This window comes from Pongo abelii, chromosome 2 (assembly GCF_028885655.2).
Source record: "Pongo abelii isolate AG06213 chromosome 2, NHGRI_mPonAbe1-v2.0_pri, whole genome shotgun sequence".
Lineage (NCBI taxonomy): Eukaryota > Metazoa > Chordata > Mammalia > Primates > Hominidae > Pongo > Pongo abelii.
The window spans coordinates 116,309,997-116,326,152 of record NC_085928.1 but is presented as its reverse complement, the minus strand read 5'-3'; the positions used below and the strand labels follow the sequence as shown (position 1 = coordinate 116,326,152).

The following is a 16,156-nucleotide window of genomic DNA, read 5'->3' as shown; positions in this document are numbered from 1 at the left end:
GAGTATATACCTAAGAGTGGAATTGCTGGGTAATATGGTAACTCTGTGTTTAACTTTTTGAAAAACTGCCAAGCTATTTTCCAAAGTAGCTGTACCATTTTACATTCCCACCAGCAATATATGAGCTTTTCAATTTCTCTATATCCTCACCAATACTTGTTATTGTTCATCTTTTTTTGTCATAGCCATCCTAGTAGATTAATTCTGTAATATTTGTCAAAGTGAATTGCAAAGGAGTAAGAGATCAGTGGCAGAGAGACTAGTTGATAGGCTTTGCTGTAGTCTAGACCAACAACTTTATAAAACTTTGAAAATAAGACCCTCACTAAGAGAGATACATTCTATCATTACCTGGTATTTAAAGATATATATTCATAAATATTATAACTGAAACATTTTCATATTATATAGAATATACTCTCATTTTCTATCCTATTTACTCATCTTTTTAAAATACAATCCACTAAATTTATTTCATGACCCACATAGATTACAACACATAGTTTGAGGTACACTGTGCTTTATAGAGATATCGAGACTCTAAATTCAGGCAGTGATGGTGGTAATGGAAAGGAAAACACAGATTTCCTGGATGGAAAATACATTAGTAGTAGAATGAGCACTCAGTTAAGGCAGATACTTTATTTTGTTTATCCTATATGAATGAATGAATAAATTAACATTATTTGGGTGTGTGAAATGGAGGAAAACTGACTACATTTAGGGAATTAGAAAACCAGAAAGTAATGGTAGAAATGATGGTGAGTTTCACGAAGGAATAAAAAGTTACCATTAGAAAAAAAAGGCTTCAGAAAGCTTGAGGTGGAGAACTAAATAGTTCAAACAAAAAATCTGGCTCTAGCAGACAATAAAAGATTTTCAAGAAAGCAGTTTCATTAGAAGGGGTGGAATTCACTTTATTTATTTATTTTATTAATTTATTTTTTAAATAGAGGCGGAGTCTCACTCTGTTGCCCAGGCTGGTCTCAAACTCCTGGGCTTAAGGGATCCTCCTACCTCGGCCTCCCAAAATGCTGGGATTACAGGTGTGAGCTACTGTACCTGGCCGAGGAATTCACTTTATAGGTGGTTGAGGAAGCTGCTGGGTAATTTAAGTCAGTATTCATATACCACTCTTGTGAATCATTTATATATTTATTTTTCTTTTTGAAAGGAGGAAAGGATAACTGTACTGGTAGTTAAGGTACAAGAAGATTCCCCCTTCCTCCTTTAAAGGAATAGAAGGCAAGAAAAAGAATATTTAAGCCCCTTTTCGTCTTTGGATTTTGTGTTTTTCTGATAGTTCTCTTGCTAGAAAACCCTTTGTAGTACTCCCCTTTTCAGATTAAAGCTCAAAACCCTTAGCTTAATATTTAAGACCTTCCACAATTTGACCCTAACTCTTTGCATTGTTACTCTCTCATATGATTTTTCTCTCCTTCACCTTCCCTATCAGTTAGTCACCAAATCCTATTGTTTGTACCTCTCTATTATCATCTCTTGACTCTTCCCTTTTCATTCATACTGCCACTAACTTTTTTAACCTTTTATTTTGAAATAGCTTAAAACTTACAGAAGAATTGCAAAAGTAGTACAGAGTTTCCTTATGCTGTCCACCCAACTTGCCCTAATATTAATATAACTATAGTACAGTAATCAGAACTGATAAATTAGCTGTTTATCATTTCTCCGTCATCTCTCACTCACATGGTGGCAACAGCCTAAACAGAAGCCTTGTCTCTAGTCTTGTCTTCTTCATTGATTTTCTATGTGGTATCCAAGGGTGATTTATGAAAATGTATAATATAGTTAAACCTTTGATATCTTTCCATTGCTGTTAGGATGAAGCCTCATTTTTAAATATACTTTCAAAGTCCTTTATGATCTAGTCCCAGGTAATTAAACAATCAACAATCTTAAAAACCTACTTACCTTTCCTGTTGCAGTGTTAATGCAGGAAACTTCCAAGCCTTCCATGTTATGACTCCTATTTTTTAATGTGCCTCTCCAATGAAATCATGTAGTGTCTAGTACTTCCCCTGTCAAGCTGTTTATTATTCTGTATTGTAAAGTAGTATTTGTCTAACTTCTTTACCAAACTGTAAGTTTCATGAGGACTCCCCATGGTGATCGAGTACCTAGCACTATACCTGGCACATAGTAGGGATTATGGTAGGGGCTTAGTATTGTAAATATCTGTTGAAAACATGAACTCCTTATCCTAGACAGATTTACTCATTGGATGTCTTAAGTATGTCATCATTTATGAAAATCATATGTACCTATCACCTTGTACTGTTATTTCTCCCCATCCTATAGAATTAAACCTGGTTTCCACCTCTTCTGTAAAGGCTTTTTTTGATCACACTTGCCTACCTTAATTGTTCTTTCCTGTAGATTCTTGTAACATTTATCTTTTTTTCCTTTATGCCCTTTCTCAGCAGAATCATCTTGCAACATTAACATCTTTACTACTCATTTGGTACCTATATGCTCTCTTATCTGTTTCCTCTTATATGTACTTACCTTATCCTTGAAATTCTGTATAACTATGTTAGTAGCAAGGTGCTTACTTTAGTTCTTTCTTCCTTTTCTTTCATATTTACTTAGCTTTTAGTACAGAAGACTGTGCTGGTGACTTTGGGGTTGCAAGATATGTATGGCAAGATCCTTGCCATAAAGAAAGTTGCATTCAAGTAAAGAAGATGAGAAATTGAAAGTTAGCATTTATTGAGTACTCCTTATCAATCAGGGATTATGGACGACTTTCACACAGTTGATCTTATTGAACAAATCCCAAGGGCATAGGGCAGGTACATTAATAGGTGAAAAGCCATATAAAGTGCTGTAGTATTTCATTCATTCAACAAATATTTATTGAAGGTGTACTCTGTGCCAGTCACAATGATATGTGCTAAGAACAGTTTTAGTTCTCACTGAGCTTACAGTTTTGTGGGGGATGTGAAAAGAAATAAGGCAATTATAGTATAGTCAGATAAGTTCCACAGTGATTGAGAATCTACTTTTGAGTACTTGCCTTCATGGAGCTCTCAGCCTAGAAGGGAGAGACAGACGGATAAGCACACAATGTACTATCCAGTATTTTATGTACCATGATGAGAGGAGATATACAGGGTGCTTGGAAGCTAAGAGAAGGAGCATCTAACTAAACCTGGGAAGCTGGGAGGAAATTCTGTCTAGACTGAGATCAGAAGGAAGAATTGGAGTTAGCTAGGCAGAGATGATAGGGGAAGTGTATTTGAGGCTGAGGCACAATAGGGTTAAATGTCCAGAGTTAAAAGAAGCGGGTAAACAGGGCCCTGATCACACAGGGCTTTATAAGGCATTTTGTCATACCAAATCTAATTTAAAATCATAAGCTGAGATAGAGTAAGCTTAGACTTTTGGCTCAGATTTCTACTCTGGATTTAGTTTTTGACATTGTCCTGTTTCAGTTTGTTTCTCTTTAGTGTGAGAATTGTTATTTCACAAAAATGGAATGAAGTAATATTTTGCAAAGAAAAAAAATCCCTACACAAACTATAAAAAAAACCCTGTTTATTAGTTAATATCCTTTATAGCTATAAAACCAGATTTCCCAAGATGGTTCTTCAAGGGCACCTTGAAGCAAAAATATATGTCCCAAAGGAGGCCTCCTGGAGTGTTGTGCCAGGGTGTGTTAAATAGTGTGCTTCTAGTTTGAAAGATTACTAGTGTAATGAGTGGAGGAAGTTGAGTCAGAATGGACTGAGGGAGACAAAGTGGTTTTATTGGTTTAGCCATTCTTGAAGAAATCAGAGCCATGGAGATCCCAGAAAGGTGTGACAAAGTCTTGAGATTTCAAAATCTGGATTTGCTAACTCACAACATTTGTTTTAGGCTTGCATATAATGAATTATTATGTTTTCTCTTCTTTGTAGAAAGAAATTCAAGCCATGAGTCAATGCCATCATCCTAATATTGTATCTTACTACACATCTTTTGTGGTAAAAGATGAGCTGTGGCTTGTCATGAAGCTGCTAAGCGGAGGTGAGTAGAGTACAAGGAAATGCTATAAGTACCATGGTTTGAAAAGTTAATAAAAGTTTCCTTCTTTTCTATCCTGATTTCGTTTTCATGGACATTTGCATTTGAGGAGATACTGAAAATATAGTATTTGCTGAAGATGCTAATCTATGAGCCAAGACAGGTTTCACACATTGCATTTGATTCATTTCATTGTCATGCTGCTTAAATCTCTCTTAATTTTTTTAAGAGACTGTCTGGCTCTGTCACCCAGGGTGGAGTGCAGTGGTGCAATCATAGCTCACTGCAGCCTCAAAACTCCTGGGTTCAAGTGATCCTCCCATCTCAGCCTCCCAAGTAGCTGAGACTACAGGCATGTAGCACCATGCTCAGCTACTTTTATTATTTAATTTAATATAATTTTTTTTTTGGAGATGGGGTCTCACTATGTTGCCCAGGTTCATCTCTTAACTCCTGTCTTCAAGCGATCCTTCCACCTTGGCCTCCCAAAGTGCTGGGATTACAGGTGTGAGCCATTGTGCCTGGTCTAAATCTCTCTTAATTTAGGATGCTTCCTTCTTGCTTCCTCCCTTCCATGATGTAAACTTACTGAAGAGTCTAGTCCAGTTATCTTGTAAAATATGCCATATTCTCGATTTATCTAAGTATTTTTTCTTGGTGGTATTTAACTTGATCCGTAGTCCTCTATTTCTTGTATATTGAAAATTAGATCTAAAGGCTTGATTAAATTCAGGTTAAATATTTTGCAGGAGAATACTTCTTGGTGATGCTGTGTATTTCATATTGCATTGCATCAGGAAATATTTGCTATCTGGTTGAATCTTTAATAGTGATGTTAGTTTTGTTTGCTTAAGATTAGGACAGCCAGGCCTCTCCATGGAAAAGGTAACATTTCCCCCTTTGTAGCTAGCAAGTAATCTGTGAGATGATACTTTGTGAGTATCCAGTTCTCCATAAGTTTTTTATCTTAATGATTTTCACATTCGTTGTTTGAATCCTTGTTTGAGTCAGTTATTTCATCAGGGGTTGTAAAACGGTGATTTTTCTTACAGCATCATTTCTTTTATATTTATAAACTGACATCCTTCTATGAAGAACTTTTCCTTATCAACTGGGACACTGATTAATCTGTACTCTAGTTCCTACTGAAAAGGCAAGATAAATAATTGAGTCTTTTTTAAGGATCAAGTTTTAGCGTAAAATGTTGGTTTAGTAATCATCTCCAGTGGTAGCAACTGAGAGGGTTTAAAAATTTTCCTTTTTCCAGTTGGGTAGGGCCTTAACTTTTTTGAGTATTATTATAGACGCAAGGATTTTTATGTATTCAGTGTCTTTCCATCAGTTATACTTTATTCTTTTTGACATGCAGGTTGTCCAAAATTTGTCAGGGGGAGCCCTTTTAAAGTCACTCTTATGTCCTCTTGATGTGAACCCATCAGTCTTTCATTACATCCTTAACTTTTTAATTCAAGATTCCCGAGGGTTATATTTGTATTCATCTTCCCAGACCCTGAATCAGCCAATACTCTAATGAGCTTTGGTATTTTTTCCTTGGGAATGGTACTTAGAAAGCATAACTTGGATGCCTGGAGTGCTCATTACTACTTCATTGCTTCCAGAGCTTGGAAATATAGTATATTAAAAATAAAATTATAATTTGACATCAATACAAGTTTCCAATACAAGTTTAATATCATGGACTTTTTAAGCTTGAATCTCTTTTCCTTTACACAGAAAATCTTGGTACCCAATATTAACATAATTACTTAAGTGCTTTATCTTGCAGTATATATACAATCATTTCTACTTTATTCTTACAATAAAATATAAATATTGCTGATTGCAAACTGTGAAACCTTGGCATGTATAGATCGAACATTTTGTTTTGGTTACCCAAAAGCTCATGCCATTTGGTAAATTAGTCATTTTGCCAAGGCATGGATTTGAATCACATGGCAAGACCTGTAGGACCAGTTAGTGATGGAGCCACATTGGCCTTCCTATCACTATGCTGGTTGGTTTTTGCTTGCATGTGTATTTTGTGCGGGAGTATGATTTTCCATCTTAGAATGTAGAGTTACAGAAAAGATAATCCACATTTGTTTAGTTTGCAATTTTATTGCTGTATCTCACTGAACACCATACTTCCCCAGAGAGACTATAAACAACATAAGGCTTTAGAATTAAATTTCAGTTTTTCTACTTAGCAGTTGTATGTCATTGGGAAAACTCTTTCAGCTCTTCGAAACTTTTTACTTGTCTGTTAAATGGGGATACCTTTCTGCATTTCAGGGTATTGGTGAGGAGTAAATGAGATGATACATGTAAATCGTCCACCACTGTGCTGACATTTAATAGGTGCACAAGAAATTTTAGTCATTAATAGTAATAAGCCCTTGCTATTTGATGCTTTTCAGTGTAGCCAGAATCACCTTTTTGTTTCAATCCCATTAGTGACACACTGGAGAAACTGGATTGCTTTGTTAAAGGCCCTGTTCATATGATGGTTGGAAGCCTTGCTAACACCAACCACCTTTCAAGATGGTGGTCAAGCATGGTTCTTTCAGTATGGAGAGATATGGGAGTATTAGGTAATACTGTATCTTTCGTTATTGATCACCTATAGCATAATTTTCTTTATTTATAATTTACAAGAATATGTAATACAAAATTTTTAATGTTTTGCAAAAAAGTCCTTTGATGAATGGGAATAAATTGTCTGCTTAATTCTCTCGTCCATACCTGTATGCCAGCCTATGCTTTCTGCTACTCCTAAGCAGAACGACTTTTTTTTTTTTTTTTTTTTTTTTTTTTTTAAGAATTCCTGTTCCTCTCTCAGTGAGTATATGTCTTGATCATAGAAGGGGCAGGACATGTAGATGGATGGGATGTCTTTTAAATGTAGCTCTTTGTCCCTCTTGGTCTTAAGTTTTCTGGGATATTACCCAATTTTTCTAGCCTAGCACTCAGCAGATTTCCTGGAGGATAATTTTCAAATATGTTCCAGTTAGTCATAACTCTTTTTATAAGTGCTTATATTTTTATGAGTCAACATGATCATTACATCTAACCTTTTAAATATTAAAAATTTTGCATTTTTTAGGAAAATGAAATCTTTTGTTGTTATAAAATGAATAAACATTTAAACTGAGATGATACATTAGGCAACATTTAGAAAACAAAAGTTAGAACTAAGCACAGCTTAAATTTTTTTTTTTAAACAGGAAGATGTGTCAGAATTATAGCTTAATTAAAATGCCATTCATCAAATACTTATTGATCTCCAGTACACTGGTGAATAAAGCTATCAGATCCTTGCTCTTGTGGGCTATGGGAACAAATTCCAGGAGAACTTAACCTTATTGAGGGAGAACAGTTGCAGTGGGATTAACTAAAACTTGCCTCTGGAGGTGAAGTCCAACTGAGATCTAAAGAATAAGTAATAATTGGCTGGGTGAGGTGGCTCATGCCTGCTGTCCCAGTGCTTTGCGAGGCTGAGGCGGAAGGATTGCTTTAGGCCAGGAGTTCAACAGCCCAGCCTGGGCAACATGGCAACACCCTGTCTCTACCAAAAATAAAACAATTAGCTAAGCTTGGACATGTAGCCCTGGCTACTTGGGAGGCTGGAGGATAGTTTGAGGCCAGGAGTTTGAGGTTACGGCAAGCCATGATCTTGCCACTACAGTCTAGCCTGGGCAACAGAGTGAGACTCTGTCTCTACAAAAAAATTAAAAATTAAAAAGAGTAATAATTAGCCAGGTGAAATGGAGGCTGGAGTTAGTACTGGGGAAAGATGGGAGATGTGATCCAGCTAGAGAGAATACTGTGGAAACAGGAATGGAGACAGGATGGAGCGTGTATGTCTTGAGAACTGACAGATTCACAGCTGGAGCAGAGAGAATGAGAGAAGAGGACTATTGGTAGAGGTTTACTGATAAGCAAAGACTCCCAAAATTAAAAAAATGTAAACAGAGTTAACAGAAATATGTATAGGGTACCTTCTTTCATATCAACTTTTTAGTCAGAATATTGAAAACAAAAGCATAGTTTTGATTTAGGAACATTGTACTGATGTAGAATTTAATAAGCTAATTAAATCATAAAATGAATAGTGAGTGTCACTCCTATCCCACCAACCAGGTGTACATCCTGGTTAAAATAAGTTTAATTGTGTCAATATTATAATCATTTAATGATGCTTCCTTATAACTGTAATATTCCTATCTTTGCTAATTAAAACTCTTATGTTGAATGTTGGAATTTATTACTACAGGAAGTTAAGCTTTAGAAGTTAGAAGCACTTTTGGTATAAATAGCTATTTCCAGTTTATTAGCACCAAACTGCATATGTAAGCTTTTTAGAGATCAAAGTAATTAAGAAAACTTCTGAGAGGAAAAAAAAAAGGTACCTGTAGTGCTTAAAGGGAGTAAGTGTAGAAATGCAGAATCTAATGTAAATTCACTGTCTTAGATGGTTGTTTAAGGATGCCCTCAACTTTGTCTTTTTCTAAGAGATGAAATGCATGGGGATTTTCTTGATCTAAAGGAGGATCCAGGTAAAATGTCTGATACTAATAGTGACCAGCTTTGGATGTTCAAGCAACAATGCAGGGTTTTAAAATTTCTGTAACATCTTTTGGTCTAAAATGGAATACTCAGACCAAGCAAATTTTGGCCTCTTTGAAACCTTCTGAGGCTTAGGAAGACATAAGCAATAACTGTAGTAGCTAAAGATTTATTAAAACTTCCTAGTAGAGATACCAGTAACTAAGTTGAATGAATTGATTTTATATTTAAAGAGTATCTTTTCATACTAGTAAGGTGAGGAAATTAACTTGTTGATGGGGTCATTAATTTGATTGAGTTATAATTTTCAGACTTAACAAGTGTCTGAAGCCAGCAGCTGCCTCACTACTTTGTCAATATTATTTTGATATTCTGTAATGATTTTATTGTACAATTAAAGTTTTGCATTGCTTTTTAAATGTTCCATGCCACAGGCTATGAAGCCTGACAGGGGATTATTTTTTGGGACTAGATGATCTACATTTAAACTTTTTGCTTTGTTACAAAATTTGTACCAAATACCCTGTTTCCCATTATTTATTTACTTTTATTCTGAAAAATGTTTGGATTTTAATGGGCAGCTTTCATCAAAATTATCTAAGTTGTTAAATGCCTTTTAAAATCCAGCTTCTTGGGCCCTACCTCAGTTCTCTTGAATGACTGTCTTATAGGGCCTGGGAATATGCATTTTTACTAGCTTGCCAAGTAATTCCTTCACACATTAAAGTTTGAGAACAGATTATCCCTATATACTATTTCTTACAAATCGTGCGTGAGGACAAAATACTACATACGCGGTTATAACTTTCCCTTATTATTCCTACTTTAGGTATTAATTGAGTTATTCAGTGATAATCTACTTCCTCCTTTTGCTTAGCATATTTTCTCTTCACCTTTCTCTTAGCTGACATGAATTCTTTATAATTTTGATATTTAAGGATGGAGGATTATAAACACCGTCATCGAGTTAGAGGCTACAAGAGGCTTAGAAAACCAAATGGGTAAGAAGCGGGGGAGCTTACAGGACCAGTATCTCTCAGTTAAGGATGAAGGTCTTAGTGACGATTAATGTCTTAGTGATGATTCCTCCACCCATAAGAATTATCTTGTTGGGAGGAGTTTGAAAATGAAGATAAATTGTTATGCCAAAGAAGAAGGGTTTCTTATATAAACTTTGTTCAAAATGTCCGTTCCGGACATAGACTAGAGATGTGCATTGCTTTAATCTTCCCATTGATCATTGGATGATGTGAAATCAATACAAATCTAAAAGTTTGAAAAGGAGTTCCTGCTTCAATCTCTTTGCAGACTTAATCACTTTTTATGTGCCCCAAGATATTTGATGCTGCATTTGTTTCATCTACCAGACTAGAAGTTCCCTTAAAGTTAGCAATCATGTCACGTATATCTTGTCATATTTGGTGGCACCCAGTCTTAGATCTCACATGTAATGTAATAGGGCTTAATTGTTAAGTGAATAAGTTGTGTTAATTTTTCATTTCCAGTAGGAATTTGTTTTCCTTTGCATTCCCTATTTTAGGTATTATGTTATAAACAGTGTTTATGATAATTTTAGGTATTACATTGTGAACAGTGTTTATGATCAGTGTTAATATAATTGTTTTCTTACTAAGCAGTACTTATGTGGCCTGGATTTCCTGAACAGCGAAACATGTGGCCCTTTGGTGTAATCACTTTGCTTTGGGGATTAATGTGTGGTTGATTAAGCAGAACAAACTTCTTCCTTAGGTCTCTCCCCTTCTGGATCACAAGCTTATGAATTCCAGCAACGGAGAGGGGAAAGAACCAGTGTAATAATGTGTTAGGAAAACCTGTCTGGAAGCTGTCTGGAGAGTGAGTCTCTTTGGTTCACTCTTCAGAGAATAAACTGCCTATCTCCTATTGGAGGTGGAGAGTATTAGTGGGCAAGCCTCCATGGAGGAAGAGGAATCTGAGAATCTTACTCTGTCTTATCTGAACTTTCAACCAGTTTTTCTGTTTTCAACCCTTTCCTTCACTTCTTCCTCACTTGGTGTGGGGAAGTATGGTACTTGCTGTGTGTAGTTCTGAGCCTTTCGGGAGCTCTGGGTAGGGATCACTTTGTCCTAAATGGCATAGCTCCTCTGCAAGCACTGAAGTTCAGATTTCTCCACTGTGCTTAGTTACTTTTTCTTTTTCTGCTATCTTCCAGAATATTGTTGCCATCTCTCTTCTGTTATCTTTCCTGTTCTCTTTTTAAATTATGGGTTTATGCCTTTTTAATCAGGTTTACCAAGTTAGTGGATTTTAAGTAGGAGCTAAAATAAACTTGCGTTCAGTCCTTCATGTTTTTGAGAATTCCATCTTCTTTCTATGTATTTGGAAGTATATTTTTTCTTGTTAAAGTGTGTGAAGTAAAAGTACCCAGTAGGGCAAGTTTTTAGGAGAACTATGTAAGCAGTTGTTTTGATTTTAGTCTTGATCATTGAGGTCTTGTACAAAGAAATGGGTATTCAATCTTTTATTTGCAGTCTATGTAATGTTCTAGACTTCTTGGCACAGTTGCTAATATTGTTTTGTTTTGGTTCTGTGATTGTTGTGGGCCATTATATGGCCAGAAATCTTACAAATTTCCACCAAACTTTTTACTGATTATAATCTTCAGTTTTGGTAGTCAGCACTGTGCTTTTAATTACTATATAGGTGTCTTTTCCTCCTCTGCCTTCAACCTTTAGTAGGAGCATTATTTCTTATCCTGAGAAGTTTAGGATTGATAATACATCTGGACTGTTACTTAAAAAGAACTGTTATTTTTATTCTTTTTGTATTTATCTTTGCCTTAGCTCTTTTATTTCTATAATTTATTAACCTGAAAAATAATTTTAGTCCTAAGTTAGTTTGTGTATGTATGTGATCCTTACCCTCCAAGTATTTCGCTCCTGATTTGATTGGCATTTCAATTGTATTTTTATATCTTTAGTCATACAGCAGTGCATATTCTAATCTGATGTTAAAAGCCTACATTGGTTTGTGGTATCTTATAATAGTACTGACGAGCCTGGTTTACCTAGGGATTATTTAGCGGCAGTTAAATATCCTCTACTACCTCTTCAGATTCTCACTAGACGTCCAAAGGAGATGCTGGCATAGCATACTATTTGAATATCAGCAAGCTACTTTTTGTTTTAGATTGGAATTGAAAATAAGTTATTAATTTTAAACTTCTGTATTTCCTCATATTTGCTGTTTTTTTCATTTCTGCACAGTTAAGTTTATGAGAAGGTTCACATGTGTTTTGATTCTAAAATGGATCTGAATTATGTTGAATGATTTAGAGATTTTTAGAAAATTATGTCTTCTGTTTTCAGGTTCTGTTCTGGATATTATTAAGCACATTGTGGCAAAAGGAGAACACAAAAGTGGAGTCCTAGATGAATCTACCATTGCTACGATACTCCGAGAAGTACTAGAAGGGCTAGAATATCTGCATAAAAATGGACAGATCCACAGGTATGTAAAAGACAATACTCTTGTGTTACATCATCTCATTAAGGCCATTCCCACTCTTTTACAGAATCATGATCTCTGAGTGTTATCATAGCTCTTTGTATCACTAGTTTTAGTACACTATGATTAGAGTCTTAATTATACACCTAGTAAACATTAAATAAGTACTTTAGTAAAACCAGAAAATATAAAAACAGGAAAAATTCATAATTTCTTACCAAGAGGCAATCACTTGATAACATTTTGGAATATTGCTTTCCATTTTCTTTTATATGGTTAAAAAATATCTAAAACAATACTGTATATGTAATTTTGTCTGTTGCTTTTTAAATTTTACATTATATTTTCAGTATTTCCCTAAATTATTAAAAGCTTTTTGTAAAATAACATTTTTTAAATTACAGCCTTTTTTTCTTTTTTTTTTTTTTTTGAAACAGGGTCTCTCTTAGTCACCCAGGCTGGAGTAGCATGATCATAACTCACTGCAACCTCAAACTCCTGGGCTCAAGTGATCCTCCCACCTCAGCCTTCTCAGGCTAATTTTTAATTTTCATAAAGATGGGGTCTTGCTATGTTGCCCAGGCTGTTCTTGAACTCCTGGCCTCAAAGCAATCTTCCTGCCATGGCCTTCTAAAGTGCTGGGATTACAGGCATAAGCCACTGTGCCCAGCCCTTTTTTTCTTTTTTAATAAATAAGAGCATTTTAATATTTCATGATCCTATCTAAATAATCTATCTAAGTAGTTAAGTGCCCTGTTTAGGTTTTGTGTATAGGTCCTGGCGTACTATTGTGAGCTATGGTTCCAGTGATAATTTGATTTTTAGAGCCCTTGCAGTGCTTTTCTAGTCTGATTTTTTTTCTCCTGGCACTGTGGGGACTCCCATTCAATCCTTGATCATGCCACCTATGGGAGTGGAGTGGATTTCCTTGGGCTGGTTGCTGCCAAGTGGAGAATACATGGTAGATGCTGGACTCAGGACTCGTGGGTCTGTGAGCACTCTCTTAGTCCCATTATGTGGACTCCCACCTGGTGCCAGTGGGGTTTCCATTCAGTCCCTGTTGATATTGCCTGTGGGGATGGAAGGCTCTTCCCTTGGGCCACTCTTTGCTTCTGGGTGGGGAGTTGGGAAACACTGGACCTGCATAGTCCTTTGCTGCTAGGTGGAGGGCTAAGAGATGCCAGCTGTGCCAACTGGTACTGCTGGTGTGGGTGATGTGGGCCTACCGGCTGTACTGCATATGGGGGAGGGGATGAAGTCCCCCTGTCTGCCCTTTATTGGAACTGCTCGTTAGGCATGGTGGGCTCTCCTGCAACTCCAAGTATGGAGTCAGGGATGGGACCACCTATTAGATTTCTGCTGGGCTGCCCCTTTTCTGCTCCTTTAGGCAGAGAGAGAGAGCAGGCTTGGGGCTCCTTTTGATCTATATCTATCAGTAGTTCTGGGTTTCAGGGCTCTGTAATGCCCAGTCTGAGTTATAGCAGATTAAAGGAAAGCTCAGGAAACTTTTTTTTAAAACCTTTCCTATGATGTTGAAAAACTCAGGAAACATAATGCCATGTTGTCCTTCAAGTTCCGAGGCCCCTAGCCACTCGGCTTTCCTCTTTTCTCCTTTCAGAGTTCTTTTATGATTGTCTGTTGGATTATTTCTGGGAATTTTAGATATATTTAAAGGGGAAGAACAGGGAAGCGTAAACCTACCCATTTGGTTTGGGACCAAAACTAGTCCCTGGATTTGGAATGGAGACAATTTTATTTAAATCTGTTTTGTTCCTGAGTTCAGATTCTGAGTGTGTAGTGTGACATGTTGTTATATGATACATGGAACCATTCTCCAAATATTTTATGTTTATATTGCTTGTAACATTGTGATGAACACTTGTGATTTTTATAATTTTTAAAAATCTAGCTTTCCATAAAACACATTTTGAAGAATCTTAAAAGATATTGCCAAATTGCTTTTCAGAAATGTAGTGATTTACGCATCTATTAGCAGTACATAAGAATGGTAGATTCATTGGTCCCTTGCTAGCCTTGCCTATTAAAATTTTTAATTTACATGTTTCGATACATGAAGAATAGTATCAATTTTGACATCTTGGAATATTAGTGCGGTTGGACCCAGATTTATATGAAGCCATTGGTATTTCCTGTTGTGACGCATCTGCTTGTGATTTTTGCCTATTTTTCTTTTATTTTGAAATGGGGTCGTGCTGTGTTGCCCAGGCTGGTCTTGAGCTCCTGAACTCAAGCGTTCCTCCCACCTCAGTCTCACAAGTAGCAGGGATTACAGGCATGTGCTGCTGAGCCCAGCTCAACTTTTGCCTATTTTTCTACTGGTATCTTCCTGCCTTTTTTTTATCCTGAGCTTTTTGTATATTAAAAATTACTCTTTTGGCTTGGCATGGTGGCTCACGCCTATAATCCCAGCACTTTGAGAGGCCGAGGCGGGCGGACTGCTTGAGCCCACCAGCCTGGGCAACATAATGAGACCTTGTCTCTACAAAAAAATTTTTTAAAATTATCCAGATATGGGCCGGGCATGGTGGCTTTTGCCTGTAATCCCAGCACTTTGGGAGGCTGAGGTGGGCGGATCATGAGGTCAGGAGATTGAGACCATCCTGGCTAACACGGTGAAACCCCCCTCTGCTAAAAATACAAAAAATTAGCTGGGTGTGGTGGTGGGTGCCTGTAGTCCTAGCTACTTGGGAGGCTGAGGCAGGAGAATGGTGTGAACCTGGGAGGCGGAGCTTGTAGTGAGCCGAGATCGCGCCACTGCACTCCAGCTTGGGCGACAGAGCGAGACTGTCTCAAAAAAAAAAAATCCAGATATGGTGGTGCATGCCTGTGGTCTCAGCTACTCAGGAGGCTGAGGTGGGAGGATCAATTGAGCCCCAGAGGTTGAGGCTGCAGTGAGCTGTGATCATGCCATTACACTCCAGCCTGGGCAACAGAGCAAGACTCTGTGTCAAAAAGAAAAAAAAATTACTCTTTCTCCATTTTTGTCTTTTAGTTTTGCTAAAGATGTGCAGTTTGGGACTTGGGCTCCAAACAGGCAACTTGTAGAACAAAGGGACAAGAGGGAGTCAAGTTATTAGAGCATGATTAAAATCTTGAAAACTGGATGAGGCTGATGGAAAATCAAGCAGGTCAGTGGATTAGTGATCTTTGAAGTCAGAGTAGTCATAGTAGAATAGTTGAATCGTTATCTCGAAAGATAGGAGAGTGGGGTGTCTGAATTAGTAATTTAATAATTGAGTCAGTTTTGGTGATAATAAGATAAAAAACTGAGGAAGTAGATGACCCAGGTAGAGTGGAGGAGGGGGTCTTTAGAGATGGCATCAGTGAACTCAGAGGCAGGGATTGTCTCTGTGATTGTTAAAGTTTCTTGGGATAAGGCAAGATGACTTGGAAAGCAAGACTTAATGAACAACAAAGAGAGAGAAAAAGTATAATATTAAAGCTGGATGGCATGAGTTTGAAGGGAACTGACTTTTTTTTTCTTTTTAGAGACAGATTCTCTGTCACCCAGACTGGAGTGTAGTGGCATGATTGTAGCTCACTTGCAGCTCAAACTCCTGAGCTCAAGCAATCCTCCTGCCCCAGCCTCTCCAGTAGCTGGGACTACAGGCATGTGCCACCATGCCTGGTTGTGGGCGAAAGATTACTTAGGTGCCGAGGCAAGAGGCTGAAGGCACAAACTGTTTCAGTATAATAAAGAAAATAGAATAAGAATAGTCATAATACAAATTAGATATAGAGATGATCATGGACAATTATCAATCATTACTATAAACATTATTAATCATTAGCTTTTAATATTACTCTTTGTTGCATTACCAATATAACCTAGGAATAACCAGCGGGTATAGGGTCAGGTGCTGAAGGGACATTGTGAGAAGTGACCTAGAAGGCAAGAGGTGAGCGCTCTGTCACGCCCGCATAAGGGCCACTTGAGGGCTCCTTGGTAAGCGGTAATGTCAGTGTCTGGGAAGTCACCCATTACTTAGCAGACCGCGAAAGGGAGTCTCCTTTCCTTGGAGGAGTCAGGGCACACTCTCTTCCACCAGCTTCTTGT

The 16,156-nt window shown here is 37.1% G+C and overlaps 1 protein-coding gene across 1 annotated transcript in view; it reads left to right on the top strand.

The window, feature by feature from the left end:
• The window catches only part of OXSR1 (oxidative stress responsive kinase 1), a 92,584-nt gene that overhangs the window by 23,929 nt on the left and 52,499 nt on the right, over positions 1-16,156 (top strand). Inside the window, 2 exon segments of the mRNA NM_001133533.1 lie at positions 3,921-4,029; positions 11,940-12,081. Of these exon segments, the coding sequence (NP_001127005.1) occupies positions 3,921-4,029; positions 11,940-12,081 (251 nt within the window).